Source organism: Diaphorina citri, unplaced genomic scaffold, assembly GCF_000475195.1.
Source record: "Diaphorina citri unplaced genomic scaffold, Diaci psyllid genome assembly version 1.1 scaffold879, whole genome shotgun sequence".
In the NCBI taxonomy this organism is placed as follows: Eukaryota; Metazoa; Arthropoda; class Insecta; order Hemiptera; family Psyllidae; genus Diaphorina; species Diaphorina citri.
The window spans coordinates 89,994-110,593 of record NW_007378311.1 but is presented as its reverse complement, the minus strand read 5'-3'; the positions used below and the strand labels follow the sequence as shown (position 1 = coordinate 110,593).

General features: G+C 34.4%; 1 protein-coding gene across 2 annotated transcripts; it reads right to left on the bottom strand.

The window, feature by feature from the left end:
- Window positions 1-6,098: 6,098 nt before the first annotated feature.
- On the bottom strand, window positions 6,099-20,600 carry LOC103512745 (LHFPL tetraspan subfamily member 2 protein). 2 transcript variants are annotated; one of them, XM_026826142.1, is made up of 5 exons: window positions 20,401-20,600; window positions 15,874-16,096; window positions 15,628-15,695; window positions 13,164-13,277; window positions 6,099-6,296 (listed from the first exon to the last, which is right to left on the bottom strand). In XM_026826142.1, the coding sequence occupies exons 1-5, from the start codon at window positions 20,597-20,599 to the stop codon at window positions 6,154-6,156; spliced, it is 747 nt and encodes a 248-aa protein (XP_026681943.1). In that variant the 5' UTR covers window position 20,600; the 3' UTR covers window positions 6,099-6,153. The 2 variants fall into 2 exon arrangements, with proteins under 2 accessions (XP_026681943.1, XP_026681942.1); XM_026826141.1 differs by lacking the exon at window positions 6,099-6,296 and adding an exon at window positions 7,788-8,223.

Genomic DNA, 20,600 nt, shown 5'->3' with positions numbered 1-20,600 from the left:
GTATACGAAAATACTATGCTTCATTCATTGGGCAACATTCATAGAACAGCTGATGGTAGAATCTACCAGTCTATAGGTACCTAATATGTTGTTTACTAATTCAACAAGCTGAATAACAACTTTTCAGTTGGTATTTGTAAACAAGCTAGCCTATCTTCTGATTCCTCTCTAGAATTTTGTTGTTGTTTTTGTTTTGTTGTTGGATGGATAGGGTATTGTAGATCTGGCTCATGCTTTACTACTTCGAGATGCTGCTCTTAAGCCATTACGTGCATAGGGACCGTACTTCTAGAATTTTGTTGTTGTTTTTGTTTTGTTGTTGGATGGATAGGGTATTGTAGATCTGGCTCATGCTTTACTACTTCGAGATGCTGCTCCTAAACCATTACGTGCATAGGGACCGTACTTTTTATAATATGATATTCATGTAAAATTGTACCTACGCGGTTAGAGAATAAGAAACAAATACTAACTGGTGCACTCGAGCTACTAAACAAACTTAACAAATAAAAAACATCTACCTAAATCCAAGTTGTGTGTTGTATTAATTGTTTACAAGATCTAGAATTCTAGGACAAAGCTGATTGTGAGGTTTATGGATGAATAGCTTTAGCAAATCTATCGAACGGTGTTGTGATTGTGATGATCTCTGTAGATAGGTACAAACAATAAATAATGAGTTAGTTTATCTACTATTTTAATACGGTTTTACGAATAGGGAACACTAGGTAAAGTTTTGGGTCCTTTTATTCATAGTAATATATTTTCAATTTTGCGTTAGATATCATTTTAGACTGTTCTACTATTAAGAAATAGTTGATCTTAGGTACATAGCTAACTGATATCCCCAGATAAAATAAGTGTCCTTTTTCTCCGTTTTCAGGTAAAGGTGACGTATTTGGTGACTCGTTTTGGAAGGATAACGCGGTTGGACAATCTGCTGCCAATGTTCGCGCCCTGACGTATTGTGATCTGCATACAATCAAACGAGATAGACTGCTAGAAGTGTTGGACTTTTATCAAGCCTTTGCCAATTCGTTTGCGAGAAATCTTCTGCTGACGTATAACTTGAGGCATCGGGTAAGATATCTTGGAATTTCTATTCCTCTATTTTATTCACTTTGATGTTATTCATAACGTAAACATGGAAAAGAAAAGGGATTCTATTAACTTATTCGTATCCAGTATAATCTCTCGGATTCCCCTGACGTATTGTGATCTGCATACAATCAAACGAGATAGACTGCTAGAAGTGTTGGACTTTTATCAAGCCTTTGCCAATTCGTTTGCAAGAAATCTTTTGCTGACGTATAACTTGAGGCATCGGGTAAGATATCTTGGAATTTCTATTCCTCTATTATATTCACTTGGAAGTTATTCATAACGTAAACATAGAAAAGAAAAGGGATTCTATTAACTTATTCGTATCCAGTATAATCTCTCGGATTAAACAACATCATAATTTGTTTCCATTCCTTATTTCAGTTAGTATCAAACATGACATTCATTACTTTGACACCTAAAACACGCTTAAAGAACTCAATGTACATAATACTCGAGGAAAGAGGACGATAAAGTGTTAACTTCCAAAACAAGTAACTCCAGAGCCAGATAATACTGCTTAGGAAAATTAATAGGATCGCAAAAAAACACTCGAGAAGCATGGTGATGGGAAAAAATAGTAGTAGAAGAAGAAAAAGAAGAAGAGGAGGAGAAGAAGAAGAAGGAGGAAAAGTCAGACTTATCTATCTTTCTATACATGCCAGAATGCATTGCATGTATGAGAAAACAACAGTAGACATCGCCAAGTCTCCGACATGTGTGTGGTAAACACGCATCTTGAAGCTCATGTTGTCAGACGCGCATAAAACATGAGCAATGTTACCAATTGCGCAGAGAATGCATTAGGGCTTGCTTATCCCGTCTGGAAGTGAAAAAGTTCCTCCATCCCTGCAGTCTAAATGCGGGAATTTAGACTGCAGGACAACTTGAAAAAGTCCCATTCTGTAGGAATATCGTTGTAGGTGTTTGTATAATCCGTTTATAAGTCACATATTAGTTCAATTCAGCCTATAATTACCTACTATAATTTAGCATCTAGAAATAGAAAAAAAACTGTTGATTAACTCCAATACTTACCCATCAGCTCATGCTCATGCTACACAATAGTTCAGCAACTAACGCTATAGACCTGGCCTCCCTTTCCACCACACTTTTGTCCGTCCCTGGTCTAAAATAGGGAAAGATACTCATCTGACCTAAACCTAGGCGTAAAACGATAAAATGCATTGTGAATAAAGAAAACAAATTAGTCACCTATGTGGGAAGTTTCGCCTTGGAATCATTAAGAATGCTAAGGACGCTACGGTACGATATGATTTTACTATCAACAGGAACGTAGAGAGCAAGAAAAGACTAACAACTCTAAAACTAATTTATTTAATTTTTTGCATTTGCATTTACTATTCTATAGGTATTCAAATCAAGAACTTCAATGGATGTCTTTTAAGTGATCTTTTGTTGACCCAGTACTTAAATGGGGAAATCTCTTCGTGCCCATCTGATGAGGGACCTATGATACATATCCGTTATTGATGGGGTGATGGGAATTACCCGTCTCGTTTTTCACCTGGGAAACCCCCAATGCAACTCACATAAGGCCTGAGGTCTTCTTCAGTCATAAATTCATAATCACAAGTTGGTTCATAACTGTTATGTGGTATTCAATAGTTATGTTATAAATTAGATGGATTGCAGAATATACAAGGTAGATGACAATGTAAATAACGTTTCATGGCCAATTCCTTCGGATTAAGTTACTTAGGTTTTCAAGGAGTATACAATAGATGTTTTAGAGAATCCTCTACAGCTAGTCGTAGATTCTTCACATTGTTCAACTTGCCAGAAAATCGAAAAATAACATTTTGAAAACCGCTGGCATATGGCATAGGCCAGTTGCCTGTCCTATTAAACGAGCACCTATCCTCTGATGTAAACTAAACTGTTATTAGACGAGGATTCCCAAGCAATTATATTGAAATTGAACGGTCTCCCTGTGTTCTCAGAGGTAATTGTGAACAATTGAACATAATAGCATTGCTTATGCACTGTCTTTCATTTGTTGATGTGACTTGGTTCACGTTATAACTCAAGTTGAAAGATTACGAAATAATGATTTGTTTAGAAGTTAATAGAAAACTAATGGAAGAGATTCTTTGATTCTTGTCCACGGACTCAACAGAAGGTCACACTGTCATAAGAAAAGCATTTGACTTACCTGAGGACTCGTATTCTCGAGTTAGAGTTATGTGTGGTTATAGTATAGGATTAATTGTCCATAACTGCGTATTGTTATTATGTGCTGTCAACAACATTTGTAGATAATTCTAAATTTCTAAGCATTGGAACAAAATCTTTTCATAGTGTCAGTCTATCAGTGAACACTTTTTAAAATGAAGCCAAATATTGGTTTCACAAGAGTTTCAATTGTTCTAATGAGGGGCATCGGAGAAAAATAAAAGAAAACACATTTTTTACAGGTAACTCTAATGAAACAAAATCTTCATTGTATATTTATTACAAGTTTGAATGATGAGAGAATATGTAATTTTAATTTAAATTTTAGAAACCTTAAATTTAAACATATCATAAAGAGTGCTAAAGTTAAAACATTATTCTTAAAGCTATATAGTTTATTTTTGTACTCGTATCTAAAATTGCTAAAATATAATAGGTAGGAGGTATTCTTAAAATTGAAATTTTACATGCTGGTATTCCAAACTAGAATAAGTCATTATTCTGTAATGAATTCTAGATCTCTATACTAGAAATTATGCAAGATTTCTGTTTCTAGAGGAACTCCAAAGCTCGCTAGAAATAGTAAATATAGATCTTAATTGTAGCTTTACTCAAATGATTTAGGAAGGCAGAAATTCTGTATTATGGTAATAGAACGTACAAATATAAATTTAATTTTACATAAATCTATGACACAATCGGCTTTGTTTGATTGAGTTCAGATGTATAATTTTGATTCGAACAAAATTTTGAGATCAATTGGAAAATTCATTGGCACATTTTGGCACCAATTTCTTTTCTTTCGAACTTTGTCTTGGATTGGACATTTCAAAATTCAAATGAAATTGCATACATAGGTGATTTCCAAACACAGTAAATCTAATTAAAGCTATGTGTTACAATGCATATTCTAACTGTCTGGTTATTAGAAATCCCCAAGACAATCATAACTTTCGATTCGAACTTATTAAACTACTCTAACAAATAAATTATTATTATTATTATACCTATGTATTTGTTATTGCCAAGCAACACTGATCCAAATGTGACCCAGAGAAAACCCTGAATTTCCTTACTTTATCAGATAGATGGGCCAATGAAAGGTGAAGTCTAGATAGTAACAATAGATCTAACTTTCAAATGGAACTGACGGCAAGGGACATTCTATGTCGTCCATGTCAAAAAAAAAAAACCTATGACTTAACAACAGATAAACATTCAGAAGACAGACAGTAGCAGGTCATTAGTCATTAAACAGATAACTATGAAAAACTCATTATAATCATGCTTCTAGAAGTCCAGACCGACAATAATCTACCGTCGATGTCGGGTTAATTTCCTCTCAATCCCAGAAAGTCTACGTATGTTTCACTACTACAACCTATTAATCCGAGCATTATCTAAAGCAAGGTAGAGCCCTTAACCTTTTCCACTTTCATTAAGTTATCGACGATTTATGTTTCGAGCATTGCACGATTAGCTCATACTGCTGGATAGTTCTAGGTATAAATTTGTTCTTCTTCCAATATCATCTTCCATTTTTAACTTGAGAAATTATGACTGATCCTTCTGGACCCATCCCAAGTGTTTAGGCTCGGAATAAGGCTTGCACGATTAGCTCATACTGCTGGATAGTTCTAGGTATAAATTTGTTCTTCTTCCAATATCATCTTCCATTTTTAACTTGAGAAATTGTGACTGATCCTTCTGGACCCATCCCAAGAGTGTTTAGGCTCGGAATAAGGTAGAGCGTATTGCAAAGTAAACAAATTACGCACTGGCCAGTTGCAAATAGATGCAAATTTCCAGTACTTACTAAAATAGCTTCAATTACTGGTAACAATAGCCGTAGATTGAGGACGTCGCAGTGTATATTGGCTTGTTTGTTCTACGTCCCCACCTTGGCTATTACGTGTTGAAATCGTATGACAAGAGGAATCTCATTTCATGTTTCCCAATGCTAGTAGTTCATCTGACATGAGATCATGGCGGTAACAGCCCATGAATATTCATTGCAGCATCCACGTTTCTCAAGTAACATAATCTCTAACTATGAAAAACTCATTATAATCATGCTTCTGGAAGTCCAGACTGACAATAATCTACCGTCGATGTCGGGTTAATTTCCTCTCAATCCCAGAAAGTCTACGAATGTTTCACTACTACAACCTATTAATGCGAGCATTATCTAAAGCAAGGTAGAGCCCTTAACCTTTTCCACTTTCATTTTCATTAAGTTATCGACGATTTATGTTTCGAGCAAGAAATGACTCTCAATCCCAGAAAGTCTACGAATGTTTCACTACTACAACCTATTAATGCGAGCATTATCTAAAGCAAGGTAGAGCCCTTATCCTTTTCCACTTTCATTTTCATTAAGTTATCGACGATTTATGTTTCGAGCAAGAAATGAAAAAACATTCTAGTTTTTTATAGCTATTTTTAAAAGGCTATAAAGATCATTCCTAGCTGATGAGTGTGTACAATATTGTAATGCTTAATATGGTAATCTATGAGTCGTATTTGTGTTAGTCACCTGTGTTTTAAATGCTCTATCAAAATTATCAGAACTCCTGATAACAATGGTGATATTAAAGTAACTACGCAATAAAAACTTTGTGTGTTTTTTTATTATTGGAAAAATGAATGTTCTAGGCACGCATACCTGTGTTTTAAATGCTCTATCAAAATTATCAGAACTCCTGATAACAATGGTGATATTAAAGTAACTACGCAATAAAAACTTTGTGTTTTTTTTTTTATTATTGGAAAGATGGAATGTTCTAGGCACACACAATGCAACTACCTTTGAATATACAAAATGTGTTGAGAAAACTTGAACTAATTTTGATTTGTTTACAAAATACAAATAAACGATTCTCCGCTATCTATTTTGCTTGTAACTCTATCACTGAACGCTTGTTTGTTGGACGCCGCAGACAAAATAGCTGATATAAATGTTAATATTACTCCGAACCAAGCCAGATAGAATGACCATCCTTCAAAATAAAAGTAATACAATGTTGCGAGTCATTTATTTGTTCATGACAAATCCGTGTGTTATATAATCGACTTTACTATACCTACATTCAAAATAAAAGTAATACAATGTTGCGAGTCATTTATTTGTTCATGACAAATCCGTGTGTTATATAATCGACTTTACTATACCTACTAGTAGGTACTCGTATCAACTTAGCTCAAAAACTTAAGAGTGACTTTAAGACCGATTCTATAATATCCTTACTCATTGATACTGATACCTATACCAATGTTAATTCTGTCTGAGGAATAGAAGAACAACAAGAAAAACACCAATTACCTAGGTACCTATTTGAGGAAGTGCACAGCATTGACGGTTATACAAAGGACATCCCATATTATGGGAAGTTCTGGTGTTATGTATAGGTAGTGTTTCTAATAGAAGTCTTCCAGTTAATAGGTCTTATCAATGCGGTTCTTAGGTCTCACAATGAAGGTTTTGAGGAGAACAACAGGAAGTCTGAAATGTAATGGGAAGTTCTGGTGTTATGTATAGGTAGTGTTTCTAATAGAAGTCTTCCAGTTAATAGGTCTTATCAATGCGGTTCTTAGGTCTCAGAATGAAGGTTTTGAGGAGAACAACAGGAAGTCTGAAATGTGTCAAATGTGGCAAAGAAAATGAAGCGTAAAAAAATGGAAAATGTCAAATTAACAATTATGGGAATTTCGCAAGGAAATTTTCTGAGATTCTGCATTGATAATAAATTGCATTGAATAATTTTCGAAGATTATAATATTATGATCATACATTGTTCGAAGATTATTAAATTATTGTACATTGTTCGAAGATTATTAAATTAAAGAGTGACGAAGTTTTTTTTTTTTTTTTAATTTGTAAAACAGGAAGTTTTTATCTTTTAGTTATGTTTTTCTTATTGTGAGATTAATCTTTATCAAAAGAAGATCAAATTAGAGTGTGTGAATAACTCTACTTCAATAGCCTACTGAAGTAGTCATAGATGACCCCCGGGATTAAAAGCAATGTTTCTACTCAATTCAAATTTAATGTATCAAACATATACCTACATAGTATCAACTTAGCTCAAAAACTTAAGAGTGACTTTAAGACCGATTCTATAATATCCTTACTGATTGATACTGATACCTAAACCAATGTTAATTCTGTCTGAGGAATGATGGTATGCTGGAATAATATTCCTAGCCATTTCGTTATCCAGATACCAAAGTACAAAAAATACCCATTAGAAGATAAATAAAATTTTGATACATAGTTATATAACACACGGATTTGAAATAAAGTTACATCTAAATGCTAAGGATACAGAAAACTATAAAGGTACCTATCTCTTTTATACACGTAATAATAAAGATTTTTAGGAGTTTAAAGCTCATAGATACAAAAACAACCTATGTTCTCATGAACAAAATACACTCTTGGTCTTGGTGTTCTATTGTCTAGTGAACAATGCCTAATAGCGATAGTTTTCCCTAATTTTTTTTTTGAGTCATGAGATGATTGTCAGTATAGTGAACATCCAAGAGTTCAGTTTGTTCAATAAACATACAAGGCTATTTATGTAAATATTAACATAGGTCTCCTTCAAACTATTTGAAATCACACAATATTTGACACTTCTAATGAACCTAATATAAATATTTTTAATAAATTATATTAATCCCTATAATTTCATATTTTCAGTCTTAACTTTATAATAAAATAACTGATTTTCCTATATACAAGTTTTTGTGAATATACCTATATCTTTTTGTATTACTATACAATGGTCTCGCCTTTTTGACCTTTGTCAGGGTCTACTTGTTTGAGATTGGTATCTTTAGTTTTTGTAGGATGGATCTTTAGTGAGATAAAGCTGGACACAAACGTGAGTATCAATCCAAATAAACTTGTGTAAAATGCCCAACCTTTCAAAAAAACACAAAACAGTTCAATATGAAATTATTTTTGGTATAAAATTGAAAGAATTTCTTCAAACCAATGATAGTTGGGATGCAGTAAAAACCAAACCATGCAAATATTTAGAATCAATTTTTGAAATACTCTTTCAAATAATATACCCAGTTTAATGGAAAAATATAGCAGATTGTTTTAGAGAAATTTGAATAAAAGCCATCTATCCCCCATTCACTTTAACCTAAAGCGTATCTGAATAATATTCTATGTACACGTAGGTACTTATAAAGTTATTATTAAGGTTATTCCATGCATTATGTAATGATAGATTTTTTATCAACATTATGAGATAGGTACTTGAACTGTGATTGATTCAAATTCAAGGTTCCCAAGTTAGATATTGAAGTTAAATATTATCATACGTATTTGCTACCCGACACAGTGGAAAGGTTAGACTCTACCAAACTAATCGATTTGTGAGGTGTACGAGTAGTAACACAGAAACAGCCTGGGAGTCATTAGCTAAGATTACTGTAAGATAGACGCGCTAAGAAACCTAGGAATGTTGCTACCTAATAAGAAATGTTGGAAGTTATGAGGGATTAATGATTAAGTAGAAAAAAAGCAAGGTTATAGGGGACCTAAGGAATATTTTACGACTTTATTGATAAAACTGCATAGAAACCCAATCTGGAAAAGATTGACGAACAAGGAAAGTAATTCAAACTTACGAGGTTTCTATTGGAAATGCTAGTGAATAATAACCACTGAAGATATCACAGAAGTTTTCCTCTATTATAAATAGGTAGCTTCGGGAACGGAAATATGATTAGTAATACTTACGAATGCATTCTAAAAGGCAATTCAGGATTAAATTTTACCTGGCTAGAAGCAAAAAATACATTCGCGCTCGGTAAAGTATCTACAATTCTACAGCGTGTATTTCAAACCAGTGATTTCCAGTTATGACCCTAAAGTTGAACTTAAATCTTCAACCAAGCTCATAGTTCCATATGCAACAGTCCATATAGGCCTTTCACAATAGTTATAGAATGCTCATAGGAAATTTTATATATTTTAAGCTCATTATAATAAAAATGACTTGTTCGATGAGCATGTAGAATTATGAATACCTCCAAATGCAACGTGATTGAGGTACATGTATGCAGATACTTTATGAATAAACATGCAATCTTGTTACTGCGTAGCAAGGTAATTATTTGTGCTATTCATAGTTGCAGATGCATCTATGAACATTTAAGACAGAAAAGTGACGTAATTTGGCCACGGAGATGAGAAAGATCAGAACTACACGAAAAACATCCTGAACATCTCAAGACACATACTTGATTCGAATTTGAAATGGTCGATAGATACTCGTATAGGTACATCAGAATCCACAGATAGATGGGCCAATGAAAGGTGAAGTCTAGATAGTAACAATAGATCTAACTTTCAAATGGAACTGACGGCAAGGGACATTCTATGACGTCCATGTCAAGTGAAGTCTAGATAGTAACAATAGATCTAACTTTCAAATGGAACTGACGGCAAGGGACATTCTATGACGTCCATGTCAAAAAAAAAAACCTATGACTTAACAACAGATAAACATTCAGAAGACAGACAGTAGCAGGTCATTAGTCATTTAACAGATAACTATGAAAAACTCATTATAATCATGCTTCTGGAAGTCCAGACTGACAATAATCTACCGTCGATGTCGGGTTAATTTCCTCTCAATCTCAGAAAGTCTACGAATGTTTCACTACTACAACCTATTAATGCGAGCATTATCTAAAGCAAGGTAGAGCCCTTATCCTTTTCCACTTTCATTTTCATTAAGTTATCGACGATTTATGTTTCGAGCAAGAAATGAAAAAACATTCTAGTTTTTTATAGCTATTTTTAAAAGGCTATAAAGATCATTCCTAGCTGATGAGTGTGTACAATATTGTAATGCTTAATATGGTAATCTATGAGTCGTATTTGTGTTAGTCACCTGTGTTTTAAATGCTCTATCAAAATTATCAGAACTCCTGATAACAATGGTGATATTAAAGTAACTACGCAATAAAAACTTTGTGTTTTTTTTTTATTGGAAAAATGGAATGTTCCAGGCACACACAACAAATAAATTAGTGGAACATTACTAAACGCTAAAATTCACATGAGAGATCTTGATTAGATTAGATATAGAGGTACGAAAGAAGAAACAGGCTTTCCTGAACATACTCCTGTTCTCACAGAAACACAGAGAGAAGAAGAAGAAGAAGGAGGAGGAGGAGGAGGAGGAGGAGGAGGAGGAGGAGGAGGAGAAGGAGGAAAATTACCTATAAGACAATTACATACTGTACACTATAAGAAAATTACCTACTGTACACTATCCAATTTCTGAAAAGGATTGTACTTTACAAGCGAATGTGGCACGTATTTTAAGATTTTGCTACAATTCCTCCATAGTTTAATCTACTTGTAGCTTCAACATCATTCCTTTCAGGAATGGACCTCAGTAGGTATCTATAGTGTTCATTTTAAAATCTGAGCTAGGTAGGTATAAAAGAGAAAGTAATTTGATAAGCATGCACGCGGGAATATTGAACTGAATGTATCTTGTGCAGTTGTACTCTAAGGTATTTGATAAACACTTCGAAAATGAAAGTAGATAAAGTTATGAATGAATGATCGTAACCACTCATCGTAATCTGATTGAGAAGAAGTCAAGAAATACAGAATCAAGGTAGGCGTTCGAAGGAGAAGGATTGTAACCTGGAATTACATGGCCATGTGAACGTAGTGAAGACTTCGTATCTTCAAAATTATCAAATGATTTCAACTATTACGAGTTACTTCCCAAGTTCCCGTGGTATGTCCCTCATCAATAATATATGTACCTAGTAAGTAGGTGAAGTCAGAAAGAGTTTATCTTTTGAATTTCTCACATTACGCAGTGAAAATGGAAAAGGATTGGTATTTTTCTTCCATAAAGAACGTCATAATGCTGAATAATGAGTATAATCGTCTTAAATGATCAAAGAAAGAATTGAAAGAAAGACCTATTTGAGGAATTAGACATTGAAGAATGTGAAGAGCTGAGAGTTTGAACAAACTGAGAAACAGAATCATATTTCTTTAAAATTATGGCTTATTTCTTTGAAATTATTTGCGCTATTAGGTATTTTCTTTTCAAATTAATAGAACTCTGGAAATTCTTGAATCAAAAGAAAACGAGTCTTGAAACACGCAAGAAAAAAGATGGATCAATAATGGAACATTTTAGAGGAAGATTTTTATGTCTGAAAGAGATAACGGAAGCTCCAAAAAGAGATAAATAGATGGATGGTCAGGTACATTTTCTATAGATCATAAAATCACAGAAGACTCTCAAGAGTGAACTTAATTATTTTGACTTCATGCCTTAAACCAAAGTGTTTTGTGTGGTTTTCTTGGCTGATATTTAGGCTGTAGGAATAGACATACCTTGATTTGTGGTTTGTAAAGTAACGTTAGGATGTTACGATTTTCGAGAGTAGGAATTGTCTGAGTGGTAAAAATAAAACTGTGGTACGTATTCTCCTTGGCATCTGAAGAAGTCATAACTCCTTCATACCATTTTGTACCAGGATACCAAAAACATAAATATTGGGAAAGAATCCCTAGAATTATCCTCTCATCTTGAGAAAGAATATGGAGTCTGTACCAAAATACCAAAAAATATAAATATTAGGTAAGGATAAGAATCCTCTTATCAAAGGAATGTGAAGCGCCAAAAACATAAATATTGGGAAAGAATCCCTAGAATTATCCTCTCATCTTGAGAAAGAATATGGAGTCTGTACCAAAATACCAAAAAAAAAAACATAAATATTGGGTAAGGATAAGAATCCTCTTATCAAAGGAATGTGAAGCTTACGACATAGGATTGAAGAGTGAAATATTTAATCCCTAATTAATTACCTACTTCTTACAATACAACTTGGAAACAAATTACATCGCATGAAAGAAAGTATGTTTGGTATCTTCACAAAAGTAAGAAATATAATTACTATTGTTGTACGTAGCTCAGGAAGGATTAGTTTCATTGTTCCTTCAGCACCTACTGAGAAACAAGCTTCAATGTAAAGATCAGAGAGATATGCCAACAGACTATTTGTAGCTAGACAATTTTCTGAACATGCTGCAGTTTATGTCAAATCAAATGTACAATGTATTTACAGAAACTAGGTTTATTATGTTATGCATTGTAGATAGTAATTATTTCTTACAATACAACTTGGAAACAAATTACATCGCATGAAAGAAAGTATGTTTGGTATCTTCACAAAAGTAAGAAATATAACTAGGTACTATTGTTGTACGTAGCTCAGGAAGGATTAGTTTCATTGTTCCTTCAGCACCTACTGAGAACCAAGCTTCAATGTAAAGATCAGAGAGATATGCCAACAGACTATTTGTAGCTAGACAATTTTCTGAACATGCTGCAGTTTATGTCAAATGTAGGTACAATGTATTTACAAAAACTAGGTTTGTTATGTTATATAGGTATTGTAGATAAATGGTTAGTTTTTAACTTACTATGTCACCCTCATTTAGATAAAATAGCATTACATTATTTACAACTAGAAGAGAATTGAAGAGTGCAATACATAGGTGTGATGATGTGGTGATTTTGACACATCCACTAATAATATTAACTTTTCCTCGTCACATCCTAAAAAGTAGCATACTAAAGGCATGCATTATCTTGATCTCGTTTAGCGTTCAGCAATATTCCACAAATATAGTTATGCGTATCCAAAGTTTCCTATTTTCTACAAAGTTCTAAATTCAACCTTCTAAGACTATCATAGTTATGCGCACCTACCCAGTTCCCTTTTTCTACAAAACTTTAAATTTAGTCGTGAAAGCAAAGGTTCTAGAAGAGAAGAGCTAGAAAGTAAATTCAACTTACCGAAAGTGCAATCTCCTATGGAGAAGAATCCTGCATCAGGACCACAGAAACTTTGCATCCTTGTGGCACCGAATCCCGAGGCGTATGACAGAATTGCCAATACGAAGAGACCACCTGAGAAAAAAGAAACTTCAAAATAAAAGTAATACAATGTTGCGAGTCATTTATTTGTTCATGACAAATCCGTGTGTTATATAATCGACTTTACTATACCTACTAGATTTTTATGTCTGAAAGAGATAACGGAAGCTCCAAAAAGAGATAAATAGATGGATGGTCAGGTACATTTTCTATAGATCATAAAATGCGCTATTAGGTATTTTCTTTTCAAATTAATAGAACTCTGGAAATTCTTGAATCAAAAGAAAACGAGTCTTGAAACACGCAAGAAAAAAGATGGATCAATAATGGAACATTTTAGAGGAAGATTTTTATGTCTGAAAGAGATAACGGAAGCTCCAAAAAGAGATAAATAGATGGATGGTCAGGTACATTTTCTATAGATCATAAAATCACAGAAGACTCTCAAGAGTGAACTTAATTATTTTGACTTCAGGCCTTAAACCAAAGTGTTTTGTGTGGTTTTCTTGGCTGATATTTAGGCTGTAGGAATAGACATACCTTGATTTGTGGTTTGTAAAGTAACGTTAGGATGTTACGATTTTCGAGAGGCCCCCGGTTTTTTTTTTTTTTTTTTTTTTTTTTTTTTTTCGTATATTATCTGAGGCCAACACTACCAATAACAGAGCTCTATGACGTAGGTGCATTGGTGATGTTTTCTTGCAACCTCGTGTGTTAGGTACTTGTTTGTTGCTTACATTACAGCATTCCCACCTGGTTAGGAATGTTTTGACAATTTCCTTGCAAAGGAACTGATGATGTATTGGTCTTACATTCGATGTTACAGTGGATCAAACGGAATTGGTTGTAACCTTTATAATTGTCACTTTCAAGAAATTTCAAGTCCACCTACCATTGATTTGCAACAAGTAAATACCTAACTAAATCTCATTCTACATTAGGAATGGCCATAGTAAGAAATGAAAGAAACATGAATAACACTTCAGTTTGCTTAAAACGAAACTCGAGTTGGAAAAAATGTATTGTTTGTTCTTTAGTGAGATAAAGCTGGACACAAACGTGAGTATCAATCCAAATAAACTTGTGTAAAATGCCCAACCTTTCAAAAAAACACAAAATATGAAATTATTTTTGGTATAAAATTGAAAGAATTTCTTCAAACCAATGATAGTTGGGATGCAGTAAAAAACCAAACCATGCATATTTAGAATCAATTTTTGAAATACTCTTTCAAATAATATACACAGGTTAATCGAAAAATATAGCAGATTCTTTTAGAGAAATTTGAATAAAAGCCATCTATCCGCCATTCACTTTAACCTAAAGTGTATCTGAATAATATTCTATGTACACGTACTTATAAAGTTATTATTAAGGTTATTTCATGCATTATGTAATGATAGATTTTTTTATCAACATTATGAGATAGGTACTTGAACTGTGATTGATTCAAATTCAAGGTTCCCAAGTTAGATATTGAAGTTAAATATTATCATACGTATTTGCTACCCGACACGGTGGAAAGGTTAGACTCTACCAAGCTAATCGATTTGTGAGGTGTACGAGTAGTAACACAGAAACAGCCTGGGAGTCATTAGCTAAGATTACTGTAAGATGGACGCGCTAAGAAACCTAGGAATGTTGCTACCTAATAAGAAATGTTGGAAGTTATGAGGGATGAATGATTAACCAGAAAAAATAGCAAGGTTATAGGGGACCTAAGGAATATTTTACGATTTTATTGATAAAACTGCATAGAAACCAAATCTGGAAAAGATTGACGAACAAGGAAAAGAATTCAAGCTTAAGAGGTTTCTATTGGAAATGCTAGTGAATAATAACCACTGAAGATATCAAAGAAGTTTTCCTCTATTATAAATAGGTAACTTCGGGAACAGAAATATGATTAGTAGGTAATACTTACGAATGCATTCTAAAATGCAATTCAGGATTTAATTTTACCTGGCTAGAAGCAAAAAACACATTCGCGCTCGGTAAAGTATCTACAATTCTACAGCGTGTATTTCAAACCAGTGATTTCCAGTTATGACCCTAAAGTTGAACTTAAATCTTCAACCAAGCGCATAGTTCCATATGCAACAGTCCATATAGGCCTTTCACAATAGTTATAGAATGCTCATAGGAAATTTTATATATTTTAGAACACTGGCGTCCAGTAACTCCCTAGTCCAGTTAATTAGGCAGAATCAATTGCATTTGTAGCCGTACAGAAGTGCATTTTGTCCAATTGAACTGGAATGTTACTGGACGGCAGTAGTATTCAGACAAGGCCAGAAGCTGGACTACTAATCTCGTGCAATCCAGCCATTAGGTTCCATAACTTATCAGCTGGCTGCATATACTCGTATTCCCTGAAACTTACCAGCTATCAGCTGTGCAGATCCTGAGAGCGAGAAAATATTTCTGTCGAACAGGGTTTGGTTGCAAAAACTCAAGTAAAGTATCTACAATTCTACAGCGTGTATTTCAAACCAGTGATTTCCAGTTATGACCCTAAAGTTGAACTTAAATCTTCAACCAAGCTCATAGTTCCATATGCAACAGTCCATATAGGCCTTTCACAATAGTTATAGAATGCTCATAGGAAATTTTATATATTTTAAAAAAACTCAGGAGTGCTCCGAGCAACGAAACGCCAAGTATAATGAGACCAATGATGTAGAGGACGAGGGATATCTTCCACATTGTGGGGAAGGTTGAAGAGTTGGTGAAGATGCCTTGGGCTGCAAACGACGAACAAATGTTGTACCCGTTGATAACAGAGCATTTGTTGTAGATACCGATGGAGGGGTACATGCCTGGTGTGTTGTCATACTCGAAAGGTCCAACTCCTGAAACACAAAAAGGGGTTGAAACTGTTAAAAAATCCTAGACAGCAATGATATTTTAGCTGAACATTTAGTGAAAGATGCATCTATGAACATTTAAGACAGAAAAGTGACGTAATTTGGCCACGGAGATGAGAAAGATCAGAACTACACGGAAAACATCCTGAAAATCTCAAGACATAACAGAGCATTTGTTGTAGATACCGATGGAGGGGTACATGCCTGGTGTGTTGTCATACTCGAAAGGTCCAACTCCTGAAACACAAAGTGGGGTTGATACTGTTAGAAACATCCTGAACAGCAATGATATTTTAGCTGAACATTTAGTGAAAGGGAAAATTGACGGTAGCGACAACATGCATTCGGTCAGATATAAATTTAATGCATATGCAACGAGGAAAGATGATGATTGCACGATTAGCTCATACTGCTGGATAGTTCTAGGTATAAATTTGTTCTTCTTCCAATATCATCTTCCATTTTTAACTTGAGAAATTGTGACTGATCCTTCTGGACCCATCCCAAGAGTGTTTAGGCTCGGAATAAGGCAACACCCACCAAAGTTAGAATCAGTGACGATTCATCCTGAAAGAAGATACCGGTGTTCCCTCCTTTCAGAGATAGTTGAATTTCTGCTCTTTTTTCGGAAGATTGTGAAGCTACACGTTCGTAATAATATGCTGAAGAAATTGGTCAGAAATTCGACCGGCTACGAAGGCCAAGAGGATTGAGCGTTCCACCTAACTTTCTGAAGGTTTCATATGGGAACCAAGCTACACAAAGCCCGAATATTTCATGAAAGCATTATGATAGTTATTGTCTTTGTTTTTATTTATTTTAAAAGTTTCCTTTGATAAATTATTCAACATAACAAACATAAATAATAATAATATTTGTTAAATCCATAGCAACAAATGCTTGTGCCATGTCAGAAATTTCGGACAGAAACGGAAACGAAAACCATTTTGCCAAAGAGAAACGAAATCACAACTTTGAAGCCCATATTCACCCCTTCATACTTGACTGAATGGTAGGTCCTAAGTTTCGTGTACATTTATTACCTGTGTCTAACAACTAAGGATAACCTTTTGTTTCATAACTTTCATAATTGCGTTATTTACAACTTTCGTAATTATGGTATTTCACTATGGAATGTCTCATTTATTCTTTCATCTATTCCGAAGTCCGGATTGATAATTGCGTTATTTACAACTTTCGTAATTATGGTATTTCACTATGGAATGTCTCATTTATTCTTTCATCTATTCCGAAGTCCGGATTAATATCGTTGGCTTCAGTTTGAATATGAAACGTTTTCCTGTTTCCAATAGTATCTTGCTTATCTACAACAGTATTGGAAATGTTACTCGTACGTGCAGATATGGGTAGTAGTGTGGACATTAGTTTTTATTGTTTTATTATATGTTATTGTTTGCGGTGCTCTGTGCCACATGTCATGGCTTACAGTATTGCATCTGGAATATGAAATGCTTTCCTGTTTCCAATAGTATCTTGCTTATCTACAACAGTATTGGAAATGTTACGTGCAGATATGGGTAGTAGTAGTGTGGACATTAGTTTTTATTGTTTTATTATATGTTATTGTTTGCGGTGCTCTGTGCCACATGTCATGGCTTACAGTATTGCATCTGAAATATGAAATGCTTTCCTGTTTCCAATAGTATCTTGCTTATCTACAACAGTATTGGAAATGTTACGTGCAGATATGGGTAGTAGTAGTAGTGTGGACATTATTTTTTATTGTTTTATTATATGTTATTGTTTGCGGTGCTCTGTGCCACATGTCATGGCTTACAGTATTGCATCTGGAAATGACTGTAACTGTGATCATGAACTAAGGTTTGTGATCCTTTGCCATTTTTAGCACACCTTAGGCGGAAATGTTACCAAATACAGGATAGGTAAGTAAATCACCTATAAGAGGAGCTCACCACTAAGTTTATAATTTGCTTAGGAGGTGCTATTTATTGTAAACATTTATTAAATGCCAATAAAGTTATAATTATGTAGTACCTTTCCTCCTAATTTACATTTTTTTTTATTGGCCTTTACACGAGGCAGTTTTTATTTTCTTTTTTTATGACTAAAAAAAAAAGAAAGAAAAAGTTTGCCATAGTAGGAGGTGCTATTTATTGTAAACATTTATTAAATGCCAATAAAGTTATAATTATGTAGTACCTTTCCTCCTAATTTACATTTTTTTTATTGGCCTTTACACGAGGCAGTTTTTATTTTCTTTTTTTTTATGACTAAAAAAAAAGAAAGAAAAAGTTTGCCATAATGCCTACACGGCCAACTCTGAGGAGGGCCCCTGTCCATTTCTGTACCCATGTGCGTGATGAAAAATTATTATGTTTGTATCCAAGTTATTTCCAAAGACTTAGGTAGGTCGCACACGGATTGTGATGCTTATGTAAAAGTTGTAAAATTTGAGCTTTCCTCACATAAACTAGCTTTTACAATAGACTGCCATAGACGAGGTGAAAACAATAATGGAAAGGTGGCATTCTTTTGCAGCCTTTAATCTGTTCTGTCTTCTTCTTTGCCTTTTTGTTCTAATTTGGTCGGCGCGGCTTTTGTCGTCATCTTCAATTAGATAGTTAGATCAACAGCAGCCTAATAATAATTTTAGTGGCTGACTAATTTACGATTGGATGCCCTCCCTACTTCAACGCTTTTAAAGCTTACTTTTTTGGTGAGGCATGTCTCCTCCAATCTCAACCGTTCCCCAGCAAAACGAGTCTATGGTTCTTAAAGCCAGTTTATTAAAGACACACTTAGGTATATCCATATAAAACTATTACATCCCGTCTGGTACTGCCTTACTTTTGCCTTTTTGTTCTAATTTGGTCGGCGCGGCTTTTGTCGTCATCTTCAATTAGATAGTTAGATCAACAGCAGCCTAATAATAATTTTTGTGGCTGACTAATTTACGATTGGATGCTCTTCCTACTTCAACGCTTTTAAAGCTTACTTTTTTGGTGAGGCATGTCTCCTCCAATCTCAACCGTTCCCCAGCAAAACGAGTCTATGGTTCTTAAAGCCAGTTTATTAAAGACACACTTAGGTATATCAAGATAAAACTATTACATCCCGTCTGGTACTGCCTTACTTATCTAGATAGTTCCATGCCGACTTTTTCAACACTTTCATTTTGTGATAATGTATACCTAGCTCAGGAACTTTTTCACCCCAAGGAAATTGCTATCCGAACTTCATTCGCAGGGGTGTACTGCCACTGATTTGGTAAAACTTTCACCTCTTTCGGAATTGCGGAATTCCGATGTTGTTTCCGACAAGAATGTAGCCATAAATAATGAAAATTAATGATAACGTTGCCTTTTGAGTTTGTGCACAACTACACGATCGAACTTCATTTTCAGGGGTGTACTGCCACTGATTTGGTAAAACTCTCACCTCTTTCGGAATTGCGGAATTCCGATGTTGTTTCCGACCAGAATGTAGCCATAAATAATGAAAATTAATGATAACGTTGCCTTTAACTTTTGAGTTTGTGCACAACTACACGACTCACCTCTTTCGGAATTGCGGAATTCCGATGTTGTTTCCGACAAGAATGTAGCCATAAATAATGAAAATTAATGATAACGTTGCCTTTAACATTCGAGTTTGTGCACAACCACACAATGTTGCAAAGGATAAAGTCGTAATTAGAACAATTTACCTACAATGAGAAAATCTTTCTAGGAATAAATCATGTTAGAACAGTTGAATATTTAGGTATGCCTGAGAAAGTGAGCGGCAAAGGAGCTAGAATAGGTAATTATGCCTGTTCATTTGTTCAAATTTCTTTTTGAAAACTTTTATGAGACCTTCTGAAGTTTTTATAAACAGCCTTCGAAGAATGAACTGACTCCTTAAAAAAAATCCTTGTTCTGACACCCTGTTGTTCCTGGTCTATAATCAGTAATCTCTAAAGCATTTCTCTGAGCATTCTCAAAGACTATACCCGAACAGTCTAAGTATTCTCAGACCCAGTCAAACACTTCAATATGAGCGTGTACCCAGAGATTATTGATTATTATCAAAGTAGGACATAAAGTCCCATTAGTTGAAAAAGTACCAACAAAACTGGACGAAGTCGCCTTACTATTAATGAATTTATTTAATTTAGACATTATTCGTAAATACTATTTTACTGATGTTATGTTTAGCAATGGATACTTGTAAGTATTATCCATTGTAAGTATCCATTGCTAAACATAACATAAGTAAAATAGAAGTCCCCTTAGTTGAAAAGTACCAACGACACTGTCATATCTTACCTTGGATAAGTCCAGGGGAGGATCGATACCTCGTATAGTCCGGGCGTACATATTCAAACTGGTATCTCGCATTGCCTTGCATCATGTGAGGCCCGATAATCCACTTGGCCGACAGCACTGCCGTCAGCATGCATAGTGTTGCCACCAAAGACAAAAATGTCCACAGAATACTTCGCCCAGTAATTACCACGAAACCCATT

Coding starts and splice junctions, on each gene's coding strand:
- LOC103512745 (XM_026826141.1), bottom strand. CDS start 20,599: ATGGGTTTCGTGGTAATTACTGGGCGAAGTATTCTGTGGACATTTTTG. Junction 15,696..15,873: donor TTGCTCGGAGCACTCCTGAG/TTTTTTTAAAAT, acceptor ACTTTACTTGAG/TTTTTGCAACCAAACCCTGT. Junction 13,278..15,627: donor ATCTGCACAGCTGATAGCTG/GTAAGTTTCAGG, acceptor CTTTTTTCTCAG/GTGGTCTCTTCGTATTGGCA.